The 26,072-nt window shown below is 39.6% G+C and overlaps 4 protein-coding genes across 4 annotated transcripts; 3 read left to right on the forward strand and 1 right to left on the reverse strand.

Annotated features, from left to right (window-relative positions):
• Window positions 1-1,282: 1,282 nt before the first annotated feature.
• Window positions 1,283-2,685, forward strand: LOC120415922 (CLIP domain-containing serine protease B4-like). Its single transcript, XM_039577567.2, has 3 exons — window positions 1,283-1,442; window positions 1,506-1,835; window positions 1,961-2,685. Exons 1-3 carry the CDS (start codon window positions 1,382-1,384, stop codon window positions 2,677-2,679), a joined length of 1,110 nt encoding a protein of 369 aa, XP_039433501.1. The 5' UTR covers window positions 1,283-1,381; the 3' UTR covers window positions 2,680-2,685.
• Window positions 2,686-2,731: 46 nt separating this feature from the next.
• LOC120415950 (uncharacterized) lies at window positions 2,732-17,466 on the reverse strand. The gene is made up of 11 exons (XM_052709986.1): window positions 16,941-17,466; window positions 14,499-14,921; window positions 14,264-14,360; window positions 8,299-8,600; window positions 7,924-8,236; window positions 6,060-6,070; window positions 5,531-5,677; window positions 5,075-5,464; window positions 4,896-4,995; window positions 4,472-4,767; window positions 2,732-3,108 (listed from the first exon to the last, which is right to left on the reverse strand). Exons 1-11 carry the CDS (start codon window positions 17,047-17,049, stop codon window positions 2,801-2,803), a joined length of 2,496 nt encoding a protein of 831 aa, XP_052565946.1. The 5' UTR covers window positions 17,050-17,466; the 3' UTR covers window positions 2,732-2,800.
• A 1,335-nt stretch (window positions 17,467-18,801) lies between these two features.
• On the forward strand, window positions 18,802-23,292 carry LOC120415931 (gustatory receptor for sugar taste 64b-like). The gene is made up of 6 exons (XM_039577576.2): window positions 18,802-19,422; window positions 19,479-20,044; window positions 20,100-20,380; window positions 20,437-20,599; window positions 20,659-20,747; window positions 23,202-23,292. The coding sequence occupies exons 1-6, from the start codon at window positions 19,305-19,307 to the stop codon at window positions 23,290-23,292; spliced, it is 1,308 nt and encodes a 435-aa protein (XP_039433510.1). The 5' UTR covers window positions 18,802-19,304.
• A 169-nt stretch (window positions 23,293-23,461) lies between these two features.
• On the forward strand, window positions 23,462-25,258 carry LOC120415934 (gustatory receptor for sugar taste 61a-like). Its single transcript, XM_039577580.2, has 6 exons — window positions 23,462-23,707; window positions 23,762-23,956; window positions 24,009-24,447; window positions 24,505-24,667; window positions 24,726-24,815; window positions 24,878-25,258. Exons 1-6 carry the CDS (start codon window positions 23,470-23,472, stop codon window positions 24,956-24,958), a joined length of 1,206 nt encoding a protein of 401 aa, XP_039433514.1. The 5' UTR covers window positions 23,462-23,469; the 3' UTR covers window positions 24,959-25,258.
• Window positions 25,259-26,072: the final 814 nt, after the last annotated feature.

The raw sequence follows: 26,072 nt of genomic DNA on the forward strand, positions 1-26,072 counted from the left end.
TAGAGCTACCAAGGGCGTAAGAGGTTTAAATATGAATTTGAAAACTTTGAGTTGTGATTACATATAAATGGTATTTCAAGTGAATAGCGGATTTTTAAGGTAAATTCAGGTCTTAACTATTTATTCATGAGCTCAACCCAGTAAGATTTGTTCTGGATAAAATATTTACCATGAAAAACATATTTTCTATATAATTTTTTTCATTTTAATGTTTTGCCATGAAAAACATATTTGCTGTATGATTTTTTTCTTTTCTTTCATATTCTCTCAAACTGGTCACAGCGACGTGTTCAATTTTATCGTTTTGGAGCATGGATTCATTTTACTCACTTTCCAAACACTGTGATTGCAAAAATAATACCTAGTTTCTAAACAAAATACTTATCATTACTTTTTTCATATTTTGAACTCATTGCAACACAGCTTATATATTTTGAAAATTTTTATATTTTCTAGAAGTTGTAAGTTTTTTTAGAAGCAAGCATTGAACCTAAAGTTATATTGACCATATAGTTGCTATTCTATACAATTTTGTTGCAAAATATTAATCAAAACCGGGATCAGAACAGTTTTCGATAAATTTCAAATTTCCCGGGCTTTCCCGGGAAATTTGTTGAAAATTTCCCGTTTCCCGGGAATTTTGTTACCCCGGGCAATTGGACGCTTTAGTTGGAAGCCATATTTTTCAACTCTTAAGAGAATGAAATGCAACATGATAAAGTTTTGAAAAAATAGTCAAATTAATCGAATATTGACTCATCAGAATCAGAACGTTCGAATACGGCTTCTAGGAAACGTTGTTAATTAAAATCATGTAATAAAAAGCATTATGGTGAGTGCAGTTTGCAGGAGTGGAAATAATATCACTTCCTCATTATGCCTAAGATTTAGCATATTACAACTGGTATTTGCACGCAAATGGTGTTCGTTTATACCAAAAATTGTTTACGATCAAATAGAACTGAAATTCTGCATCCCCTACTGACACCGTGAACTCCAAAGTTCAGTGTCACGGTTATCAAACCGTCATTTATTTAGGCCACACAGTTCACACAGTTCTAGCCCGAATCTTCTTATCTCGATTAGTGCCCAACCTAACTGTTCATCTCGCGACTGCGCCGTTGTCTACTAACACACCTCGGACCTGTTTTCGTCTGTTCGCTCGGGAGGGGATTTTTCATCTCCCGAATCGCGATGCTTCCAGCAAAGAAACTGAGACCTGTTTCGCGTTTGAGATTTGTGCGTATTGGTACAGGTCGTCCCAATACCACTGCACACCCCTTGAAGGCTATACGGATGCCGCGGCGTTTTGTATAACATTTCACGATCGAGTCTATCGAGTCGCCGTATCAGTAGTGAGTGCGCGGGGATTCTGGACGGAATGGCGGTTAATCGGTGTCTTTTGACGGTGCTCCTCGTTGGGATCGCTGCTTGCCAAGCAGGTAACTTTTGGGGTAGTGGTTTATGGGTATGGTGAGGTTTAACGAATTGTATCCGGTCCACAGTTGAGCTGTACGAATCGTGCACGGATGGCGCCGGGGTCAAGGGACTCTGCGTTCCGCTGAAGTCATGCTCCGCGATCAGTGCCCTGTTAATGCGCAAAAATTACACCGACAGTGAGCGGAACTACATCAAGAACTCAAACTGTGGTATGCTGGACGCAGCCCGGATGGTTTGCTGTCCGTTGCCAGGCATGTTGAAGGCCCGGTTCAGCGCGCCGGCCAGTCTGCCTGCCCTGGGAACGTGCGGCCAAACGTCCGACAACCGAATCGTGGGTGGTAGCATTGCTCAGCTGGACGAGTACCCGTGGCTGGCGAGAATTCAGTACTACAAGTGTGAGTATTCTGTCCGTGTTCAACGGCAGGACTATCAAACCACGATGATCAGTTCAAGGTCAGCGTTGCGCGTTGATTAATAAAGTTGATTACGCGGAAGATGAACTGTTATGGTTGTTCCACAGCAAACAAACGATTCGGTTTCCACTGCGGTGGTGTCCTCATCAACGAGCGTTACGTGCTCACGGCAGCTCACTGCATCCAGAGTGTGCCGTCTTCTTGGACGGTGTACAAGATTCGTCTGGGTGAATACGACTCCCAACAAGATCCAGAGTGCAGTTACCACGACGAGGAGGATTGTGCCGACTCGGTGCGTGACGTTTTGGTGTCGTCTTACTACGTTCACGAGGACTACTTCCAAGAGAATGGTGCCGATTACAACGATTTGGCGCTGATCCGGTTGATGCAACCGGTTGAGTACACTTCGTTCATCCAACCCATCTGTCTACCAACCACGGAAGACCTTAAAAAACTAGACGTCGAAGGACTTAAAATGACGGTCGCCGGATGGGGACAAACGGAAAATAAGACAGCGAGTAGGTACAAGATGTACCTGGAAGTCCCCAGCTGGAACAATGACCGATGCGGTGAAGCGTTCAGCTCGGTCAACGTGGACATCATCGAAACACAGCTGTGCGCCGGCGGAGTCAAAGGGCAGGACTCCTGCCGCGGTGACTCCGGAGGACCACTTATGAAGACGGAACGCGTCGGAGGAAAGGTAGCGTGGTTCCTTAAGGGTATCGTAAGCTTCGGAACGGAAAAGTGCGGAACCGAAAACGTTCCCGGAGTCTACACCAGAATCAGCAAATATATTGACTGGATTCTGGAAAATATAGAAGAATAGATGTAACGGTAGGACTTTTTCATTGTTAAGATATCACCCGGACAGAAGGAAATACACAGACATTTTGAAATAAAATAAAAAGGTTCCCCTTTATTCGTCGCTCTCAGTTCAAATCTCAATCTCACGGCTCCAAATGGTTCAGAATCCAGTCGCCAAACCGGTTCACCTTTGTGTACACCCCCGGGACGCCCGCCAATCCACACTGCTTGCCAAAGCTGACCACCCCGGCCAGATAGTAAACGGCCTGCCCCTGGGACAGGACCAGATCCATCAACGGTCCGCCCGAGTCTCCCTTGCAGGAATCCTTGCCGGCCTCACCACCGGCACAGATCTGCCGGTCGTCGATGCGTGCCGTTGGGAATTCGGCCCGACAACGCTCCACCGGGACGCCCTTTAGCGCGACGTACAGCTTGAACTGGCTTCCGCTAGCTGGAATTGAAGAAAAACTATTAGTTATATAGTTATATAACTTATATCACAAATATCTGTTCTCAAAAACGCTATTTTTTATTAAATGGAGGTTCAACGTTTAATTTAATTTTACTGGTGTAGGGGAGAGTGGGGAGACTTGATCCCCGGGGACACTTGATCCCAAGCCTGTATCTCGTCAGCATGTGGGTAAAAAAATTAGCTTTGTTCTAGAAAGTTGTGCGAAATTAACTAAAACTCATTGTAGAAAACAAAGAAAAAAATTAAAAAATGTTTAGATTCAGTTACACACATTTTTCTAAAACGAGCTGCAAAAAACATCCAAGAGATTTTTTTTTCTTTGTATTGATATGTATAGAAAACACTCAAAAATTATTCAAAAAAATATGTTTTACACATGAATTGTTTGATAAACTTATCAACTCCAAAACCCTTACGCATTTGATGTTAAATTTATCGTCATACTATTTTTACAATCAATTGTTTAAAAAAGTGCGTTTAGGGAGACTTGATCCCTGCATTTTTACAGTCACTGGAATCAGCCTCAAGATTAATTAATTGAGCTGGGTTTTCATACATAGTTTCCTTTAGTATAGTTGTACATAACTTACTGCAGTTTGAACCATTTTTCAAAAGTTTCGTAAACAAAAATTTGCAGCTTTTGTAAACATGCTTAATTTTGGTCTAAAAAATAATATTTTAAGTTTTTAAATATTTAACATAATAAACTTGTTATATTTTGAACACAAACGTACAGGTTTTATGTGAAATTGCTGTAACTTATAGAAAATTAAAAGTTTGGATGAATAAGAAACATTTTGCTTAAGATTTCTTCAAAATGTTGAAAGGGGGATCAAGTTACCCCTAACATTTTTAAAATGCCGGTTTAAAATATTTTTTTAAAACGCTTGGCATGATTCGAAGAGTTCATCTGATGAAATATCCTTATTAGCCAAACACAGATGAATGTTTAAGCTTTCAATTCATGCAAAAAGTTTATAGTTTTGTGAGAAATTGACAGAGTTATGTGCGATACAAAAAAAGGGGATCAAGTCTCCCCACTCTCCCCTACTGCCCATGTTCAAAAAATGTCCCATATGTAAAACAAGTATGGTGAGAAAAACGGAAATCAAAATACCTTTTCGATAAGGTTACGTGTAAAGTTTTTGAGAAACAAAATATCAAAATTTGCAAAAGGATTTGGACTACACGTCAGTGACGTTAAAAAAAAAAAAATTGCGCAGAAAAAAACTTTAAAATTTTAGGGCGGAGCCAATTCAAAAATGGTTCATATTTCAAAAATTATGAATTTTTACAACAATTTTGTCTGTCCTGATGCCATTTGTCCAACCCCTACACTCACCATCTTCCGTCTGTCCCCAGCCGGCCACGAACATTTTCAGCGAATCGTACGGCCTGCTGGCAAAGCTGCCATCCAACGGCAAGCAGATCGGAACCACCGTATCCGAGTAGACGACCTTCCGGGCCAAACGCAACAGCGCAATATCATTATGCACCTCGGTTTTAGTGTTGATGAAGTTCTCGTGCTGGACGATCTTTGCCACGTCGATATCCTGCACTCGGTCGTAGCAGTCGTCCGGATCCTCGCCACAGTCCGGATCGGTGGCGGTGTTCCACTCGCCCAGGCGAACGGCGTTACTGGGAATTTGGAATGAGATTTTTATAATATTTTTTTGAAACAGGTTTCTGCACAAAGAGTGAGGATCACCCACTCTTGAGGTAGAAATTATGTCAGGGAATTTGCATAACAACCAATCGAAACTCACACAGTCCAGTGGCGGGGAATCCCCGAGACGCAATGGGCCGCGGTCAGCACATAAAGCTCGTTGATCAGCGATCCTCCACAGTGGAATTTAGTCTCCCCATCTAGCAGTGTTTAAATAGAAGAACCGCCGATTAGCATTACCAATTAGCACGCCTGTTACCTCGTAGGACAGCTACTAACAGCGATTATCAAAGTGCTGAACACGTGCCGTCCAGGGATATTCGTCAATTTTGGTCCGCTCTCCACCCACAATCCGGTCACTGTACTGAACACCACATACGGGAGATTTGGGCAATAAACTGCGTTTGTCCACGTTTGAGGGGGCTTGGTCGATCCGAGATGTAACCGGTTGAGCAACCGGAGGAGACGAGCCCGCTGGCGGAGATCCCGAAGGCTTGGTACAGCACACCAAAGCCTTCTTGTCCTTGATACCACATCGGCTAGCCTCGATGAATCGGATATCATTCTGGCCCAGAATAGGTTTCTGAAGCACCTGACGAATAAAGTTGCATTCCGCTACCAGGACGCACGATCCGACTTCATTGACAGGCGTCTTGCAGCTGGACCAATCTGGAAAAACCAATCATCTTCTCAATCACCGATGCAATTCAACAACCTCCTCAAGAAGATACTCACACTGTGCCAGTACGGTACTGGAACCCTGCAAGAAGCCGGTTAGGGCGGCTGCAACCAGAACCAAAACGACGTTTGCCATTCCTGGACACGATCGAGCAGATCGGTTTCCTCTTTGCCAATGCCCTGCTAATACTGACCGTGGCACTGATCGTCACCCGGCGTCGTTGACGCGAATGATCTGAACAAAACAAAAGCACAACAACCAGTTTGCACACCTGTAGGTGTGCTAACACACATACATCCACAGAGATTGGATATTTCCCGATCCGAGAGAGGGCACTCACTTTGCAAACCAGTTTAGTCGTGAAATGATGGGACTTGAGCGATCAGAAAACAAACACACACGCACGAGTCGTTAAATGTGGGGAAATACTGCGTTTTTGGATTTTTTGTATTTTTTTCTAATTAAATCTTAAGAACTATAGGGTAAAGGTTACCCTTAGCATCATGATCGACCATTAAAATCTGTAGATAAATAAACACTTATTTAAAGCTACCTTACTTCTTCAAAACTAAATAATTCACCTACCTATTAGGAAGCTGAATCAATTAGCAAAAACTCAAGTTTGATGTTAAGCTCGCAAAGTATTGATTTGATCATCAGAATTAATCAAAATGATATCATGAATAGTGTCTTTATAAAGATAATTTTAAGAATGATATATAGGTAATTCCGAGTGTTGGTAAAAATCTATAGAATTAAGATATGAGCAACTCTGGTCGAAATCGGCCGATTTCGACCATTTTTATTTTTTGTATTTTTTTATTTGACTCAAACTTTGTGGGGGCCTTCCCTATGACCAAATAAGCTATTTTTTGTCATTGGTTCACCCATACAAGTCTCCATACAATTTTGGCTGCTGTCCATACATAAATGGTATGTAAATATTCAAACAACTGTAACTATTGAGTGAATTTTCTGGTCAATTTGGTGTCTTCGGCAAAGTTGTAGGTATTGTTGAGAACTTTTGAGAAATGAATAGGTACACGGAAAAAAAATTTGAAGATTTTTTTATCAACTTTTTTTCAATAAAACTCAATTTCCCAAAATACGTATTTTTTGATTTTCGAGATTTTTTGATATGTTTTAGGGGACAAAAATCCGCAACTTTTGAATCATTAGTAACATTGAAGATTGGACCTCGGGTTGCTGAGATAGAGCCGCTTTAAGAAAAAGAAACACGAAAATTGAAGTTTTCTAAATCTCACCAAAACAACCCACCATTTTCTAATGTCGATATCTCAGCAACTGATGGTCCGATTTTCAATGTTAATACATGAAAATATTGTGAAATTTTTCGATCTCTTCGAAAAAAATATCAATAAAATCAAGACTAGCATTTTAAAAGGACCAAACATTGAATATTACGCCCATTTCAAATGCTAGTCTTGATTTAAAAAAAATAAAAAATATTTTTTTCGAAAAGATTGGAAAATTTGACCATGTTTCTCTATGGCTCAAAATTTGCGGATTTTGTCCCCTAAAACATATAAAAAAATCACGAAAATCAAAAAATACGTATTTTGGGAAATTGAGTTTTAGTGAAAAAAAGCTGATTAAAAAATCTGCAATTTTTTTCCGTGTACCTATTTTTTTCTCAAAAGTCCTCAACAATACCTACAACTTTGCCGAAGACACCAAATTGATCAGAAAATTCACTAAAAAGTTACAGCTATTTGAATATTTACATACCATTTTTGTATGGACAGCAGCCACAATTGTATGGAGACTTGTATGGGTGAACCAATGACGCAAAATAGCTTATTTGGTCATAGGGAAGGCCCCCACAAAGTTTGAGCCAAATAAAAAAATACAAATAAAATCCAATTCCGGTTTTGGTAGAGAATTGCTCATATGTCCATGCTGCTATTGAATGGAAATAAGCCTTGCTTTCCATTGAACTTAATGACTCATGCAAATTTCTTAAAAATAACAATTAAACCTGTGAGTTCACACCTATCAGCTCAAAAATAAATTTCGGACAATGTCTCAAATAGCGAAAAAATATTCAAAGCCACCAGACCGATTGCAAAAGTGATTTGCGTCACTGATCAAACCCTTTCTCAGAAACGCCCAACTGACGGGAAAAAACATAAAAGGGTCAACACCGTGGGACCAAAAGTTTAATGAGGCACAATGTAGCGTTGCTGAAATAATTAAAAGCAGATGAATAACGACATTGGAGACCGTAACGACGGGATAGCCGGTATTGCCCTTTTGATTGGTGACACAATAACCGATATTTTACGCTCGTTTCACAGTTTTTATTTTATGGATGGGGATTTTCTGGTGAAAAGCGTTTCGCACTAATTAGGATGGCTGAATATTAACAAGCAGTGGTTGATCTGTTCAGATTTTATTCGAAATATATGTGTTTAACATTTGCCCTCACTATTGTTCCAATTTGCTCACAATCCACTCGGTGTGCTGTCCCACGTTGGTGAAAATGCCAATTGGCTTGCTGGCTTGGCACTCCTTCATATGGTTCAGGATTCCAGCCAGCTCGTGTACTACTCCAACGCCCGCAACTTGCCGTGTACTGGTCACGGCTCCACCGGAATCCGCGTGGCATTTGTCACCCTCGTTGACCGGAACCGTACAGAGGTACTCGTTGGCCCTCCGAAAGCCTGCCGGAAGATTGCCCTTGCACTGCTCCTGGCTAAGCGCGTTTAACTTGGATCGAACCTTGTAACGGCTAGTGTTACCTGAAGTAGAACACAACTTTAATATCTTTTTTATACCAACCCAAAATTCATGACCAACTCACCACACCCATTGTTCCCCCATCCGGCCAGCGTTAACACCTGGTCGTCGCCCTTGGCCACCACGGCCCGTTCCGGCAGGCACACCGGACGAACCCACGAACTCGTGGCGACGGGTTCCACCAACCGAAGCAGTGCAATGTCGTTCAGCTGCGGACGATGATGGCGGGCGTACTGCTCGTGGACATGCACGCTTTCGACGGCCACGTCTATGGCCGGATCGGCGCAGTAGAACTCGCTAAAGTCTCCGATGGAGATGCAATCCACCGTCGATTCAGTGTCCCACTCGCCGAGGCGCACCGTCAGTCTGCAAAGAATAGAAAGTAGCAAAAGATTTGTTCTAATCTATTTACCAATTTACAGGCTTTTCGCATAAAAATCTAATTTCATTAAACATTTTTTTTTTAATTTGCAGTATTTCTTGAAACTATCGCCATATTGTACCACTAGATTTTCCATACAAGTATCTTTATTTGTTTAGAAGTTCATCCACAATAAACGGTCTTGAGAAAAAAAGATAACGGAGTCCATAATGATAAACTAACACAAAATGGTGTTCATATGTTCTTTGAAATAGTGCATCCCTTTGAAAACCGTGGTAACCGATATTTCAAACTTTTAACGTTTTGGAACTTGAATTGGAAATGTGGCATTAGTCAGGGTCAAATGTTAAATTCTCTTTAAAAAACTAACTTAATCCACCTATGTGGTTGATGCCTTCCTCACTTTTTACCAACAATGGGTAATATTAGTGGTTTGGACACATATTTCAGCTATTTTTTTAGATCCAGAAAAATAAGCACACAGATATAACTTAAGTGGTCATAACTCGAAGCAGGGTTGCCAGATCTTCAATGTTGTGAACTCGTTGGAAAGGTCTCTCGATTACCTAATCAACTATGGGTCGGATGGTGGATCCGGACATCGTTTGCATACATTTAATTGAGATCCGGCTTCAAAAAAGTACACAAATATCACTTAAGTCGTCATAACTCGAGACACGGTTGCCAGATCTTCAATGTTGTAGACTCATTGGAAAGGTCTCTCGATTACCTAACCAACTATGGGTCGGATGATGGATCCGGACATCGTTTACATGCATATAAATGAGATCCGGATATATGTGAAAACACATTTTTATACATAACTTTTGAACTAGTTATCGAAACTTCAAACAATTCAATAGCGATGTATGGGACCCTAAATCAAGTCGAATGCAACTGGTTTGGTCAAAATCGGTTCAGCCAGTGCTGAGAAAACTCAGTGAGAATTTTGGTCACATACATACATACACACACACACATACACACACACAGGCATTTGTTCAGTTTTCGATTCTGAGTCGATATGTATGTATATATGAAGGTGGGTCTTCGAGCTTTTAATAAAAAGTTCATTTTTAGAGCAGGATCCAATTGTTCGCTCTACAGCATTGCATTGGCATTCTCAATTGCGAGATTCCTACTTAAAACTAGGTGCCCAAAGGCTTGATTGTTGAGGCAATTGCAAACTTCTGTTGACACCGAAGCTTCCATCCATCCCGGGATTCCAACCATTGGATTGTGAATCTAACTGCCTACAAATTTTGAAAAAAAAAGAAATCAAATACTTACTAGCAAACCCCAAAATGTTGTTATCTCAACATTGAAAATTTAAGTAAAAATGAAACCCTCTAACGTCAATGGTAGCACCAGCGCACTAAAATTTGAGATCGAATTCCTCGGATATGTGACAATATTTTCAACTGCTTCTTTTTGCAAATGTTTAGGAAATTTATAAACTAACTTCTGACCAAATTTCATCCACATTGATGGAGTATGAGCGTTTTTACAAACCAAAATGTAAACAAAAATGGGCTATTTTTGGAAAAAATAATTAATAGTAGTTTATGCAACAAGTTGCAAAAAGAGGATTTTTTCAGCACGAGTCGTACATTTATCAAACGAGGTTCACCGAGTTGGATAAATACGAAGAGTGCTGAAAAATCAAGTTTTGCAACGAGTTCCATACAACATTTTTTGCAATTCCAAAAAACACACAATGAGTGAAATTTTATGTCAAATTTTCATGTTTTTTGTCAATAAATCATTTAAATCATAAAAATGTTGAAAAGTGTTACTTTTCGAAACAAGTTCTGAAAAGTTCAACTTTTCAGCACCCATTTGAGTGCTGAAAAGTAGAACTTTTCAGCATTTATTTGGAAAAGTGTTGCTATTCGATTCTGTTATTTTTGGTACAGAAAAGTAGGCTATTTCGTCGTTCAAGAATGACAGGAAAAGTAAGTAGTTTCACGATGGAATTGCAAAAACACTATTTTTACAAGCTAGCACAACTGACACGAATGCATTTTAGATGAAACAAAAAATGTTCAGGAAACACCCTTGTCAAGAGTCCATGTATATTAAATTTGATACTTTAACTTGTTTGATTTATATAACAAAATTTCTTGAAGGCAAATTTTTCAAAATGCGCTAAAATCAATAGGACCAAAAAAATGAAACAATTAAAAAATAAATAAATAAACTTTTTTGGTGCCTTCGGTATGCCCAAAAAAGCCATTTTGCATCATAAGTTTAACCATATAATTTTCCGTACAAATTTGGCAGCTGTCCATACAAAAATGATATGTGAAAATTCAAAAATCTGTATCTTTTGAAGGAATTCTTTGATCGATTTGGTGTCCTCGGCAAATTTGTACGTATCGATATGGACTACACTGAAAAAAAAATGATACACGGTAAAAATGTTTTGGTGATTTTTAATTTCACTTTTTGTCACTAAAACATGAGTTGCAAAAAAAACACTATTTTTATTTTTTTTATTTTTAGAAGACATCAAATGCCAACTTTTCAGAAATTTCCAGAATGGGCAAAAAATCTTTGACCGAGTTATGATTTTTTGAATCAATACAATTTAAAAAAAAAAATCGAAATATTGGTCGCAATTTTTTTTCATTTTCATTTTTCGATGTAAAATTGAATTTGCAATCAAAAAGTTCTCTAGTGAAATTTTGATAAAGTGCACCGTTTTCAAGTTATAGCCATTTTTATGTAACTTTTTTCAAAATTGTCACAGTTATTGATTTTTTAAAAATAGTGCCCTGTTTGCCAACTTTTGAAAAAAATATTTACCAAAGAAACAAGTAGAAAATTCATAGAAACTACCATACTAAGCTATGCGGATATATTCCGGGGTCAAAAACCATCGAATTCTTGCTTGTTACGGTGGTAGATTCATAGATCTTAACTCTAGGAAGTCTTTGGATGACCCAGGACATCCAAACACATCGCAACACCCCAAAAATGTAGTCTACCATACTCACTGAAGCTATGCGGATATGTTCCGGCGTCAAAAATCGTCGACCCCTTGCTTTTAACGGCGGTAGACCCACAGATCTTAACTCCAGGGAGTCCTTGGATGTCCCAGAACATCCCAAAACATCAGCAAACTAGTCTACCATACTCACTGAAGCTATGCGGATATGTTCCGGTTTCAATAACTGTCAACTTCTTGCTTGTTACGGCGGTAGACCCACAGATCTTAACTCCAGGGAGTTCTTGGATGACCCAGATCATCCCAATAAGTTGTTAAAATAATGATCTGTAGCCTACCACATTCACTGAAGCAGTCTGGGTAGGACCCGTTGTCAAAATCTTGAAGTTTCTACTTGTTTCTTTGGTAAGCCTGTTGCAAAACATTTCCGGAAGTTTCGGATGGACTTGAGCATCTCAGGTGTTCCAAAACTATGATGAAATGTTTAAATAACATTTCTTAACAAAATACAATTGATACATTTTGAAAATTCTCCGAAAAGTTACGAAATCCCAAATATTCTTAATTTAAGTCATATTCTCAATTTAAGTCATGGACATTCTTTTTTTAAACGATTCTCGATTTAAACACCCCCATTTCGTTGTGTAAATCAAGAATATGGTGTATTACCATGCAAAGGTTTAAAAACAAGAAAATTGATGTTTTTTAAGTCTCGCCCAAACAACCCACCATTTCTAATGTCGATATGTAAGCAACCAATGGTCCGATTTACAATGTTAAAACATGAAACACTCGTGAAATTTTGAGTTCTCTTCGAAAAAAATATTTCCATAAATTTTAAATCAAGACTAACATTTCAAAAAGACCAAACATTCAATATTACGCCCTTTTAATATGTTGATTAAAAATTTTTGAAAATATTTTTTTCGAAGAGATCGAAAAATTTCACGAATGTTTCATGTTTTAACTTTGTAGATCGGACCTTTTTTTGCTGAGAATCAGAATTTTTCTTTTCAACAAATTTTTTTTTGTGATGAGTGAATGCATCCGGTCTGTTTTTTTTTATTTTCGAAAAATCCCCACATACAAGCAGTTCACAAGCCACAACAATCGTCCAAGGGGTCATTCTTATGCAAAATTAGCTGAACTTTCCGAAAAAATACTTTCGAAGAACACAATTGAGTTTTTGGGGTTAAAAATTAAAAAAACTGGTCAAAATCATAACTTTTTCAAAAAAACTTTTTTGTAAAATTCTGATAACTCGTGAAGAATACATGCAAACCTCTTATGTCTATATATCTGCTCTACAACTTTGTAGAACATTGTTGCACTCTAAAATGTAACCCTGCCATGTTAGAAAAACACGTAATTTTGAAATTAAAAATTCTGTTCTAAATGAAAAAATTACCCTTCTGGGTTATTCAAGATTCAAAAAGTACATTGATTTTCCCATAAAACAACATGTCTTACGAGTAACAACATGTCTTATGAGTAACGAGAAATGGCAGCGATTTTAAAACTATTTTTTAACTTTTTTCATGAAAAATACGTTTCTTCGGAATTTTGAGTACGCCATAAATCGGGCGTCAAATTTTACACAAAAGTCCCTTTGACACCAAATTTCTATCTCTTCACGGTTGCCAGCTACAAATCACTAAAAAACGTGTCTTAGTAAAAAACCAGAAAAAATGAAAGGGGTCGCACCGCCCCACCGTCACGAAATATCGGAAAATGGACCTCAGATTCGTGATCAGGAACCAAAATAACCCCTTAGAGCAAAGTTTTACGCAAATTGAAGAGGGGTCGGGGCAACTTTTCCGATTTCGTGTGAGTTGGTAGAGAATTACCTATGGGCAAACGAATGATGCAAAATGGCTTCTTTGGGTATACCGAAGGTACCAAAAAAGTTTCAGCCGGATTAAAGAATACAAAAATTAAAATTAAAGATAAAAGACCGATTCCATAGAGAACTGCTCGGTTATTTAGGACTTGTATGGGAATCTCAGAGAATTATTGAAAGAAGCTTAAATAAATCTAAGGTTTAGCAATGAATTAATTGTAAGAAAATGATGTTTGTGGTAGTGCCAATCTCTTTTATCGATTTTACATAAATATTAACCTTGAAATCTAGTTTTTTTGTAGATATAGAGTTTTTAACGGTACAGAAAAAACTTCCTTATCTTCCTAGTGGAGCATTGGTACACCACTCCAAATTTAAAAATTTGGCATGGATTTAATGTTTTTGGGCCCAAAGTAGAGCTATTCTAGGGATATTGGACCAAAATTTACCTTTTTACTATTTTTAAAACGGTGAACGGTAAAAAAGTTTGTAAGGGACCATCTATAAACCACGTGGACACTTTAGGGGGGGGGGAGGTATGGCGATTGTCCACGCTCCATATAAAAAAGATTTTGTTGTATGGACAATTGTCCACGAATGAGGGGGGGGGGGGGTTCGAGATTTCCAAAAAGTGTCCACATGGTTTATGGATGGTCCCTAATATAAAAATTATATTTAAAATATCTTTAAAAATACATTATTAAATAGATCATATAAATTAATGTAACACCATACAATTCTACGCAACATTTTACCTAAAAAAATCGATTGGCCAGCATTTATTACCTAATATAGCAGTCAGAGTATTTTAGTATCAGAACATGATCAGAGACGGTCAATTTTGCATTTCTACGTACTTGTTCCATATGGTTCTGTTGGTAACGCAATGGGCTGCGGTGAGCACGTAACGTGAGCTGATGAGGGCACCTCCACACTCGAAACTGAACTCGTACGCTATATAAGGACGAAACAAACACCCCCATCGGACGAATTTAAATTCACGTTTACGACCGAGAAGCTAATGAGGGCTTTGCAACCCAAAAGTGCACTCCCACAATGAGCCTCTATACATCATGGCCAAACCATTCTTACGTTTATTGCCGTAGTGAACCAGCGCCGTCCACGGCTGCTCGTCCAGTTTGGTGAAGTTCTCTCCAAATAGTTGATAACTCGGTTGAATTCCACAGTCCCCAGGCTGTGGCAGCAAACTCCACTGGTCCTGCACTGGTTTAGATTCCTGCTCGGTGACCTCGTGACCCTGGCCCTGACCCGCCTCATCCACTCGGTTAACGGGGTCGAGCTGGCTGTGGCTGCGATTGCCGGCAATGGAATAGCTCGGACAGCAGACTAGACTTTTGCCCTCCAGCTTGCCACATTCACTGCTGTACAGGAATGCCACATCGTCGTTGGTAAGAGTTTCCTTTCGCAGCACCGACAGGACGAGCTTGCACTCCTGCACCAGGACACAGTGGCCGGCCTCGTCGTTCGGGTTGATGCAGCTTGCGTTGTACGACACTGTACGGCGAAGGGGATAGAGCAGGGGAAACGGGGTTAAAGTGATTAAGGATAGCCTGGGAAATTTTGGGGAAATTTTTGGGTCACTAGCTCTCATAAGGCGTCAATAGTGAAAAACGTTTCTAGCAAAAGAAAAACAAGAACCGTTTAGTGAAAAGACAATAATTAAAATCTGAAAACTTTAAACAATATAGGAGAAAGTGAAGAGACTTGATCCTCTCTTTTTTGTATCGCACATACTGCCGTTCTACGCCTAATTGTCCCACGTTCAAAAAAGTACAACTGAGAAAAATGCGATTAAAATTTTTCGATCGATTTCTGTGTTTCTACACAGAAAAAAAAAATCATGGTAATATTACATCTGGGAAGGGGTACATCTTTAATGTCAGAAAAAAGGTGTAATTTTACCTCTGGAAATGTGTAATTTTACCACTTTTCTGGTGTAATGTCACTTTTTCAGTCTAAATTGAGGTAAAATTACATCATAAAAGAGGTAATATTCAACCTTCCAAAATTAAAGCTTCCAAATTTACATTATTTTTTTCTGTGTACGCATAATTGTCCCGTGGGTTTCTATTCGCCCTATAAGTCCCTAATTGCCCCAGTTAGCAGTTTATCACCCTTATTTATAATAATGCTTCGTAAAACCAATGAATCCGTGTAAGAAAAAACTTGGTGGGACAATTATGCGTAGAAGTTTAACAATGGGACAAACAGACTTGGTGTTGAGTTTCCGAACAAAGTACACTCAAACCCCGATGGTTTGACACCAACTGTTGTCAAACGAACGGGGTCACTTTTTAGTTTGACACCCCTTTTACACGGAGTTCACAAACACTACCAAACGTTTGTTTTGATTGTGTTCGTGAGCGCCGTGTAAAAAGTGACAGTTCGTCACTTTTTAGTTTGACTTTGACCAACCAACGAGGTACAATCTAAAAAAGTGTCAAACGAAAAAGTGACCAACCACCGGGTGTTGAGTGTACCAGATTAAATGTGTTTTCTTTAAATATACGTCAAACTTAACTTAAAAATGTCAAAATCGTCAAAAAATAACATGGGACCATTATGCGTACAACGGCAGCATAGCTCTCTTAATTTCTCACTAAACTTTATGAACTTTTTGCATGAATTGAAAGCCTTAACCATCTATGTTTGGTTGATATGGGCAATGAATTCTTCGAGTCATGCCAAGCGGTTAAAAATAAAACCTGCAATGTTAGGGTAACTTGATCCCCCTTATACATTTTGAAGAAATCATAAGCGAAATCTTTCTTATGCATTTCTTATGATTTTCTATCGATTACAATTTTTTCACAAAAAAGCCTGATCGTTTTCGTTCATAATACAACAAGCTTAGTATGAAAAAAAATTAAACATGGTACAAACCAGTACAAACTACAGTAAGTCATCTACAACAACACTAAAGAAAGAAGACCAGTGACTGTCAAAATGCAAGGATCAAGTCTCCCTAATTGCACTTTTTTTAATAATTGGTTGTAAAATTAGTATGACGATAAATTTAACGTCAAATGCGTGAGGGTTTTCTAGTTGATAAGTTTATCAAACAATTCATGTATAAAGAAAAATGTGTGTAACTTAATTCGAACATATTTTATTTTTTTATTCTTTGTTTTCCACAATAAGTTTGAGTCAATTTCACACAACTTTCTAGAACAAAGCTATTTTATTACCCACATGCTGACGAGATACCGGCTAGGGATCAAGTCTCCCCACTCTCCCCGTGCATCATGCATATCGTATGAGTTTATTAGGAATTAGTAAGACCACTTCAGTAATTCGAGTTCAAAACAGAGAGTGTCCACGTGGTTTGCGGATGACCCTTTATTAAATTATTATTAGTAATCACTTCATAACTATAATTTCACTATTCAGCTGATACTGGAAGAGGTATTTTAAAACAAATATTACATATTTTTAAAACTAATTTAATTAACTCGCTGTCCATCCCGACTAACCCCAGCTAATTATAACTTATGACAGCTTATCAACACTCACTCGCAACACTTGGCCGAGGACCGCCGCCGCCGCCGCCTCTGCCACGACCTGCGTCAATCATCGCAACGCCATACGCAAATAATATAATTAACGGCCACAAACTTCTCATTCTATGCACTGAGTGACGCGCGCGATGCCACGCTCAAATATTGTTATCCTTGCCTTGTGATTTAATTCACCTAACCGTGCAACCGATTCACACCGCACACTCCGGAACTTTCACGTCCTGTTTCGTGTGACAACCGACTCCCCGAACTCCAAACAACAAATGTTTAATCCTTCACAACACCCGGCAAACTATATGAGCCCTCCTCACCATAGACTGAGACACAGACAGAGAGAGAGATGTACTGAAAATTGGATTGTACTCTCTGTAGGTTACTGCCAGCGTGGTTAGTGTGTGACAACTTTTAATTAGCCTGACAACCGACCCGGACCAGTTTGGAACTCGATTGTTGGGAATCACGTATATCAACGAACTCTTTCGGTACGCGTCCGTCCTGCGATGTGAATGTTTTCTCCAAACATCAAGTTTGCATTCGGTTTGGAAGCAAAAGTTAAAGAAATATAATTTTACCACTACAGAGAATTTCGATCCTTTCACCTACACAACGCAGACAAATTTCAAAAACACTGCTCAAATCATATGTAAGTAGTGTTGGACTTTCTCGTATACATAATTGAAAACTTCTAAAATTCAATTGCAAAAAAACGATCTACCGCTAAAGGTGTAAGTGTTACTACAGGGATACGTGGCTCAATCATTTATATTGATGTTTCTTAGAAACTGAATTTAAGAGTTTTATCTAACAAAAACAAAACAATCAGTTTTACTGCATCCAGCTGACTAAAACCATGAACTTCAATTGTTCATAACTTTCGAATGATCTCCAGACTATTTCATTATTTTGCTCTTTATTTGTGCCTGTTTACTTTTTCTTTGTTCGTTATCTGCTGGTGAAAATACGTCTATGAGTTTTAATTTTGATATCCACTTTTCGAGCAACTTTATAACCTTTCCACAACAGGAATAGTAATTATTGTTCCGGACAGGAGAAAGTGTATCGTCTGTTTGCCGTTGTTGATCAGCAAGAGCCAACAGTTGAACCAACACATCAATCCGGAAATTCCCGATTCGCCTGGCGTGTACAAATATTTAAATTTCAGCTGAAGTTCGCCTGTATTAATGAAACGATGAATACGTTCGACAAAGGCTTATCGCTATGCATTTGCTTTCTCTATCCTGGTTGTGGGTTCTATTTGATCGCCTATCAGTAATTGAAAGATGAGCGTAGTAGGTTGTTATTGTTAAGTGTGCACAGTTGAAAAATACAAATTTTTAAAGTGGGCAATTGTTCGCAAAAATCGGAAACGGATTCCACTGCCAGTTTGACAGATCATACGATTCAGCAATTGATTGGTGGCTTTTCAGTTTTTTTTTATTTTTATTTATTTTCTTTCAATCCTGTCGTTATTTCTGGAGCAACATTTAAAAAGGGCGCTTAAGAGTTTTGACAGCTGGATCTATATGGCAAGTTCTGAGTCAAAAGGTAACTATTCAACAAAACGCGCAGTGTAAACGAATAACGAATAGAGTTTTGTGAAAATTTTACCTGATGGCTCGGAATTTGTACAATAGTTACAGCTGTCAAAGTGCTTATCCACCTTTTTCTCGTGTTGCTCCAGATTTTTTGCATGTGAAAAAAAGATTGGCATACGTTTGCTCTCAAGGCCTACTTTCAGGGGTTTGCAAATTCAATTTAGATTTTTGCCTTCCTCACCTTTCTGAGGAAAGGCTATAAAATCATTCGAAAAATGGACTTCCAAATTTGACCATGTAGACTCACCTTCACGTATACCTATCGACTCAGAATCAAATTCTGAACAAATGTCTGTGCGTGTGTCTGGATGTGAGTCCGTGCACTGAAAAAAATGCACACAAAACATAAAGGAAACGCATCTGGGGACCTGAAACTTCTGAGGAGGGTGTATTGTTCATAAGGGCAGATTAATGCAACACTGTGATATTTAACCAAACAAGTCTAATTCATTAGTCATGAAAAAGTGCAAACTCATGCTTTCCTAGCATTACACTTCACTGTAAATAACGATCCTGTAAATTCTTTAAAAACGCCCGACACGTAGACTCCTGTGGTTGCTGCACCCTATTCAAGCAGCAGCAGGCACTTTGTTTCAAGCTCAGCAAATCACCGTTCCGTAAATTAAAACGCCCGGAAACCCGACACACAGATAAATTAAAACAATTTGTTACTCCTCTGCGAGCACTGATGGTGATGCCATGTGTTTTTGGTTTCATGTGGTAGCGATTAGTTCAGGAGCAAGTTAGTCTGAGTGCAGAACAACATGAAGCTGCTGGCGTTGACCTCTCGACACTTTCAGCTACCGTGGCCACAGCCAAGGAAGGGGTCGGCCGCCGTTAGCAGTAGCTACCACGGCAGCTTTCATCAAGCTATTGCTCCAGGTTTTTGTAAGATTTTGATGAATTTGTGGTTGAAATTAATAAGCCTCTCGTTACAGTACTGTTCATAGGGCAATGTATAGCGCTGATGCCGGTCGTGGAGATCTTCAACCACAACTTCCAACGTGCTCGGTTCAAGCCGTTGAGTGCGAGATTTTTGTACTCGACGCTTTACCTCGTGATTGGAGGTATTTACGGGGTGTGCACGTGTCGGCGGTGTTTTGTGAAAGGCCTGAACGTGAGCATATTTGGAGATTTGTTCTACATGGTGGTCGTGTACACGTCGGCCGTTTTCTTTCTGTTGATTGCCCCCCAGTGGCACACCGTGCTAAAGATGTTCAACGAGTGTGAGAAGGTCATGCTTCGGGACACGTACCGGAAGGTTACCGAACGTTACACACGCTTCAACCTAGCTTGGCAGATCAGGTTGATCGCATTTGGGATCATGATTCTAGCAGTTATCGAGGATTCGTTAAGCTTTAACTCTGCCTATCAGGGAAATGTCGTGAATCTTCAGTTCTGCAACCATTCGAACGTCACTTTTTGGAAGAACTTTTACATTCGTGAACATCCCCAAGTATTGCGAAACATTCCCGTAAATTTTGGGTCAGTTCTGATCATCGAGGTACGTTCCAACCTTCTCAAGTCACAGCCAATGCATTAATCTCCCCCTCCGGTAGTGGCTCAACAAGTGCATGCGGCTCACCTGGACCTACCTGGACGTGTTCATCATCTCGTTCAGCTTGGCGGCCCAGTTTCGGTACAACCAGATCTACTACCGACTGGTATCGCTGCCGAGTGTCGCCTCGCTACCGTCCACCTTTTGGCGCGACATTCGCACCGACTACGTGGCCGTGTCACAGCTGGTCGCCTTCCTGGACGACAAATTTGGCCACCTGATTGTGCTTGCTTGCGCGAACGACATGTTGTGTACAGCGACGCAGCTATTTCAAGGATTTCAGTGAGTTGAAAATTTAACTGTTTGAAGAAATGAAATGACCTCCACATCCTTTCCAGACGGCGTCCCGCCTTTGCAACGATGATCTACTACTGGTACTCGTTGAGTCTGTTGATATTCCGGACGCTGTGCATGCTCTACGTGGGATCCGGCATCCACGTGGCCTCGATGAGTCCGTTGACTATACTGCGGAATGTGCCCTCGAAGAATTGGGGGCTTGATGTACGAAAAGTTTATTTATATCCAAAGCTGTAAATTTATATTAAAAGAATATCCAACAGCTTCAGAGATTTATGGACGATGTGGCCTCGGGAGACAATACGCTGTCTGGGAAAAAGTTTTTCTATCTACGCAGACAGATTATTCTTGCGGTAAGTGTGTTTTTGCTTAAATCGAGGGACGTAAAACATGTGAGCTTAAATGTTGTGAGAGTGTTGATGTGCCAGCAGTCGACAGATTGGTGCTGGAGGTACCTGAACGGAGACGGGTGCGCACAGGTGATCTTGCTGAAACATATCCGGAAAAAAATTGTAAAACGGTAAAGCACAGAACACTCAACTACAGTTTGTACTCGTGCCTATACAGTAGGGTGTTTCATCCAAAACCAAAAGTTCTCAGAACCAGGCAAACCGAGGTTATACAGTCGAACTGGCTATTAAGAAAAAAAACATTAATAACAACAGTGACTTCCCATGTTCGCATACAGTCCCATATGCAAAAACAGCCAGCTGAGAAAAAAAAATCAAAAGAAGTTTGTCCCATGCATAAATTTAAAAAAAAAAAACTGTAATTTCTCCGGATTGGTAGTACAAAGTACTACATGAAAAGGGGTTTGGGGCAACTGCTGTGTGAGTTGTTGGAGAATGACTCCTTTTTACGATCCAAAAAAAAACCCAAAATTTAGAAGCGATTGGTTAAGCCCTCGATAAGCGCAAAGCGAATGAATTTGTGTGGGATTTACTACGTGGAAACTTGCATGTCCACATTTTTGAATTTACAAAATTCCTGTTTTATTAGTTTATGAAACTTAACAAGTCTCTCGAAGACAGTATGGTGCTAAATTGCTTCTAACAAAAAAAACATTTCGAAATGCTCGGCAAAAATCATATTTTTTGCCAACACTGCCAAATCAAGCGGAAACGTTCGAAAACTATGATATATTAGAGGAATTGAGGTGCAACATTTCGGAACATTTCTTCATATCGATTATATGTAAGGTTCATCAAAATATAAGAAGAGTCATGTTTGTTTTGTACTTTATGGTTCCTTAGGCAATTTTGGCAGGCAATACAGTTTTACTGATTATTTCAATACACTGCTATTGAAAAATCTGTATATTTTTTTGACACACTTTAGCACCACACTGTCTTTAAGAGAGTTGTTAAGGACATCCAGGGCTATACTTCTACGGTGTTAGATTCATAAATTAATAAAACATGAATTTTGTAAATTCAAAATCGTCGCTGTCGTGCTATCATGTCGCACCCGCCATTTCGACGTTCCGAGAAAAACGCGTTTTAATGTTTGACCTTGAATAAACAAAATCGAGAGCACGCAATGTAAACAATGGATAACACGTTTTGTTTGGTTTGGTTGTATTTGGTTGCCGGAGTCCCGAGTTATAATTACAAATGTTTACGGTAGTCTTAGTTGTACGTGCGTCAAACGCATCCTGACCTGCAATCCCTTTGGCCTTTTGTCGCACTTACATCAATTTTCAGGGAGTGACAAGATAGCACGACAAGATTGAAACTTCTTTCGTATGAAAAGTGACAAAAATCCGCGGAGCTTTTTTGGTTTTTATTGAATATCTCAGGATTGAATTCGAATTTTGGGGATCTGTGAAGGTCAAACGGTGAGACATTGTGAGCTGCACAAAATGGCGTTCTTAACTAAATTTGGCTTAAAATGCACGTACGACAAGTTAGCACTACGGCGACGATATGTGAAAATGCAAGTATCCTCATAGTAATTTCCATACAAATTTCATTCGCTTTGCGCCAATCGTGGGATTAACCAATCGCTCCAAAATTTTAGGGGGTTGTTTGGGACCCTAAGAGGGACCCAAAAATGTGTTGCTGGTTGGAATTATATCATTTTTTCAATTTTCCCATATAATTTTTTCCATGCCATAAGTACAAACAACACACCAAACCAAGCCTACTCCGGTGGAATCGCTGGCGGCGGTTGGACTCGCAATCCAAAGGTCGTCAGTTCAAACAGTGGGGTGGAAGGTTCCTTGGAGTAAAAAAAGGTTTGGGTGTTCTCCCCATTCAAGCCTTCGGACTCTTAGGTTCGAGCAGAAACTTGCAATAGAGACCACAAAAGACCCGGGGGTCGTTAATGTGGATGGTTTGATTTTTTTGATTGATTGACTTCACATCGTTTTACATTTTTGAATTTAATGGAATACATTTGGGTAAACAAAAATATACTTAAACAACTAATCCAAAACTTAAAAATAAAAACTAAATTTATTGAAACATTCTAAATCATTACAAAGAGTAAACTACGAACTGTATTTGAAGATGTAGCGATAGAACTAATTTTTATCTAATGGATCACCCATTTTCACGAACGCCTGTTTACGATTTTCGGAGCTAATGTTTTCTATCTATAACTGCGGAAAGTGTTGAACAGTTCGTTGCAAACAAAGTTGTTTGACCCTTTCTGGTTTGATGCGAGTTAAAGTTAACGTTCCAGCTTTTAAAGTTGGACAAGCGTTGGGCGTTCCAGTGTAAACTCAACAAATATTTTTTTCGAAAATTTAGGATAGGTTCTAAAATGTCACTTGAAACTTTAATTTGTTTTCTGTCCTTTATCATATGGCTGGAACTCTTGTGACCTACGAGCTGGTGTTGATGGATCAGATAAAACAGGCCCCCGATGATTCCAAAGACTGTTCGTACTTCTAGTTCTTTGTCTCCTAGCAGCTGCAAGATTTCCCACATATTTCAAATAACCGCCCTTTGTACCGTAAAATGTATCACAATGTGTATAATTATTAAAAATGTTCCACCGCAACTGACATGCACAACAACCTCAAAGATATGTGTTTTGATTAATGTGAAAATAACCCCCGATGTAAAGCCATGAGCTCACTACCAATGGACGACTTTTGGGGAGCGTTGAAGCCCGTCATTTTTGTGGCCCAAATATTCACCCTTTTCCCAGTGCAAGGTGTTTTCGCGGAAGACATCTACGGAATCAACTTCCGGTGGCGTAGTCTAAGGACGCTGTACTCGTTGTTCTTTCTTGTGCTGGGCATTATCTTTATCTGTACGCAGATCAATTTGACGGTTCTTTACAAGGGAACTCTCTGGGAAGTCGGTAAGTTTGGGTGTGGTTTATAATTGTGATGGGGGTGAAACTAATATATTTCAGGTGGAATTCTGTACTTTGGACTAAACTTAACTGGAGCGATTTACTTTTTAATAATCTCCAGGAAATGGCGTTCCATAATGATAAGGTGGAAATCTAAAGAAGATGTGTTCCTGAGACCTCCGTTTAGAATGTACGGACGTAGCTTAAAGTTTAAAATTAGACTTATCGGATTTTCTGTAATCATACTCGCTATTAGTAAGTGTATAATGTTCAATCTCAAAATAACACTAATCAAACTCCGTTTAAGTCGAAGAATCACTACACTTAGCGTCAACAATCAAAGTTCATCACAAATATATCAACTTTTGCAATGTAACCGGCACTTTTTGGGAGCTATACTACAACCGAGAACATACACGAGTGTTCAAATACGTCAGCTATAACGTGCTTACTGTGCTGTTGGTTGAGTTCACTCACAAAGTGTATCTGTTCATTTGGTCCTTCATGGATCTCTTCATTACGCTCATCAGCATCGGACTGCTGACCCGATTCGAACAGTTTTACCAACGAATCGAGCACCTCAAAGGAAAATCAAAGCCGGAAGTATTTTGGGCAGAAGTGCGCGGAGATTATACCAAGATATCCAGTTTGGTAACGTACTTGGACGAGATTCTATCGCCAATGATTTTGATCACGTGTGCTTCGGACGTGTTCTTCATCACGTTTCAGCTGTACATGGCAGTTCGGTAAGCTTTTTCTCCGCCAAGCTCAGACATTGTACTAACAAATGTTTTACCCCACAGTATGAAAACAACGTCGATCACCAAAATCTACTATCGCTTTTCGCTGATTTTCCTCATATTCAGAGCTCTCCTGATGCTGCTCATCTCGTCCCACGTATACGTGGCATCACGCAAACCACTGAAGGTCCTCCGAGCTGTTCCCATGAGCTCGTGGTCTACTAGCGTAAGAAGAAAGTGGCTCAAGTGAGGTACCAAAATAACATTTTTGATACTTTTATTAGGTACAAAGATTCATCAACGAAATTTTAACGATTGATAACGCACTCTCTGGGCATCGATTCTTTTACCTCAAGAGGAGTGTTATTCTAACGGTGAGATTCTCTAAGGTTTTTGCTTCATCCTTAAATGTTTAGTGAATCCTTATTGATTTTAGATGGCAGGAACGTTGGTAACATACGAGCTGGTGATGCTTAGCGAAGAGAAACCACTTGAAAATTCAAACATTTGTGGATAATTTTTTGTATGGGAACAATACATTGTCAATACATAACGATTGCTACAACGTATTTCTCCTGAAAACTATGCATTATTTACAGCAATACAAAAATCTTTTCTCTTTCTGGTTACCAGATTTAAACAAAAAGTTAAATGTGTGTTTGTAAAACAAATCATCATCGTTTCTTTTGAAAAAAAAATAGACTTTCAATCAGACGAAAATCTCATCTTCGGGGCAACTATTATTTCACTGATCTAATACTATAACAAATATAACTCATTTTGAAAACTAATTTAATTAACTCATCGCCCATCCCGACTGACCCCAGTTAATTATAACTTATGACAACTTATCAACACTCACTTCCAACACTTGGCCTAGGACCGCCGCCGCCGCCGCCTCTGGCACGACCTGCGTCAATCATCGCAACGCCATACGCGCATAATATAATTAACGGCCACAAACTTCTCATTCTATGCACTGAGTGACGCGCGCGATGCCACGCTAAATTATTGTTATCCTTGCCTTGTGATTTAATTCACCTAACCGTGCAACCGATTCACACCGCACGCTCCGGAACTTTCACGTCCTGTTTCGTGTGACAACCGAACTCCAAACAACAAATGTTTAATCCTTCACCGCCCTGAAAGCTATACATGAGCCCACCTCACCATAGACTGAGACACGGACAGAGAGAGAGATGTAGGGTAGAGTAGTCATCAATGAGACACGGGGAACAATGATAAAATGGCTCTCACAAGTCGTAGTTTCAACCAATCAGGCTCATATTTGGGGGAAAGGTGTGTCTACTGGATACACATCTGCCATATTAGTGGCTTTGGTGATGGACGCTCCCTCGACAAGTTATTCATAAATGTTTGATTATGGGGTGTAAAAGTAAATTATGGACAAAAAATACTTTTTCGCTCGTAGGCTGCCGAAAAAAACGAAACTATTGGCACTACGCCCCCCGGGGCATGGCCTTCCTCTAACGTGGGATTTCTGCTCCAGCGCCTCTGACGAGACAAGAGAAACCGGGACCGACGTTTTACTTCACCATCCGATAGAAGCTCAGTGGATAAGGCGGGAATCGAACCCGCGTCTCATAGCATCATCGGGATCGGCAGCCGAA

The sequence above is a fragment of the Culex pipiens genome, chromosome 3, assembly GCF_016801865.2.
Source record: "Culex pipiens pallens isolate TS chromosome 3, TS_CPP_V2, whole genome shotgun sequence".
Classification (NCBI taxonomy): Eukaryota; Metazoa; Arthropoda; class Insecta; order Diptera; family Culicidae; genus Culex; species Culex pipiens.

What these genes read in the sequence shown, in the direction of transcription:
- LOC120415934 (XM_039577580.2), top strand. Translation starts at nt 23,470, where the DNA reads ATGAGCTCACTACCAATGGACGACTTTTGGGGAGCGTTGAAGCCCGTC. An exon ending in TGAGCTCGTGGTCTACTAGC is followed by an intron (nt 24,668 to 24,725) that starts GTAAGAAGAAAG and finishes TACTTTTATTAG; the next exon opens with GTACAAAGATTCATCAACGA. An exon ending in AGAGGAGTGTTATTCTAACG is followed by an intron (nt 24,816 to 24,877) that starts GTGAGATTCTCT and finishes TATTGATTTTAG; the next exon opens with ATGGCAGGAACGTTGGTAAC.
- LOC120415922 (XM_039577567.2), top strand. Translation starts at nt 1,382, where the DNA reads ATGGCGGTTAATCGGTGTCTTTTGACGGTGCTCCTCGTTGGGATCGCT. An exon ending in GATCGCTGCTTGCCAAGCAG is followed by an intron (nt 1,443 to 1,505) that starts GTAACTTTTGGG and finishes TCCGGTCCACAG; the next exon opens with TTGAGCTGTACGAATCGTGC. An exon ending in GAGAATTCAGTACTACAAGT is followed by an intron (nt 1,836 to 1,960) that starts GTGAGTATTCTG and finishes GTTGTTCCACAG; the next exon opens with CAAACAAACGATTCGGTTTC.
- LOC120415950 (XM_052709986.1), bottom strand. Translation starts at nt 17,049, where the DNA reads ATGAGAAGTTTGTGGCCGTTAATTATATTATTTGCGTATGGCGTTGCG. An exon ending in TCCTCGGCCAAGTGTTGCGA is followed by an intron (nt 14,922 to 16,940) that starts GTGAGTGTTGAT and finishes TTCGCCGTACAG; the next exon opens with TGTCGTACAACGCAAGCTGC. An exon ending in CTGGGGACAGACGGAAGATG is followed by an intron (nt 3,109 to 4,471) that starts GTGAGTGTAGGG and finishes CTTCAATTCCAG; the next exon opens with CTAGCGGAAGCCAGTTCAAG.
- LOC120415931 (XM_039577576.2), top strand. Translation starts at nt 19,305, where the DNA reads ATGAAGCTGCTGGCGTTGACCTCTCGACACTTTCAGCTACCGTGGCCA. An exon ending in GGTCAGTTCTGATCATCGAG is followed by an intron (nt 20,045 to 20,099) that starts GTACGTTCCAAC and finishes CCCCTCCGGTAG; the next exon opens with TGGCTCAACAAGTGCATGCG. An exon ending in CAGCTATTTCAAGGATTTCA is followed by an intron (nt 20,381 to 20,436) that starts GTGAGTTGAAAA and finishes CATCCTTTCCAG; the next exon opens with ACGGCGTCCCGCCTTTGCAA.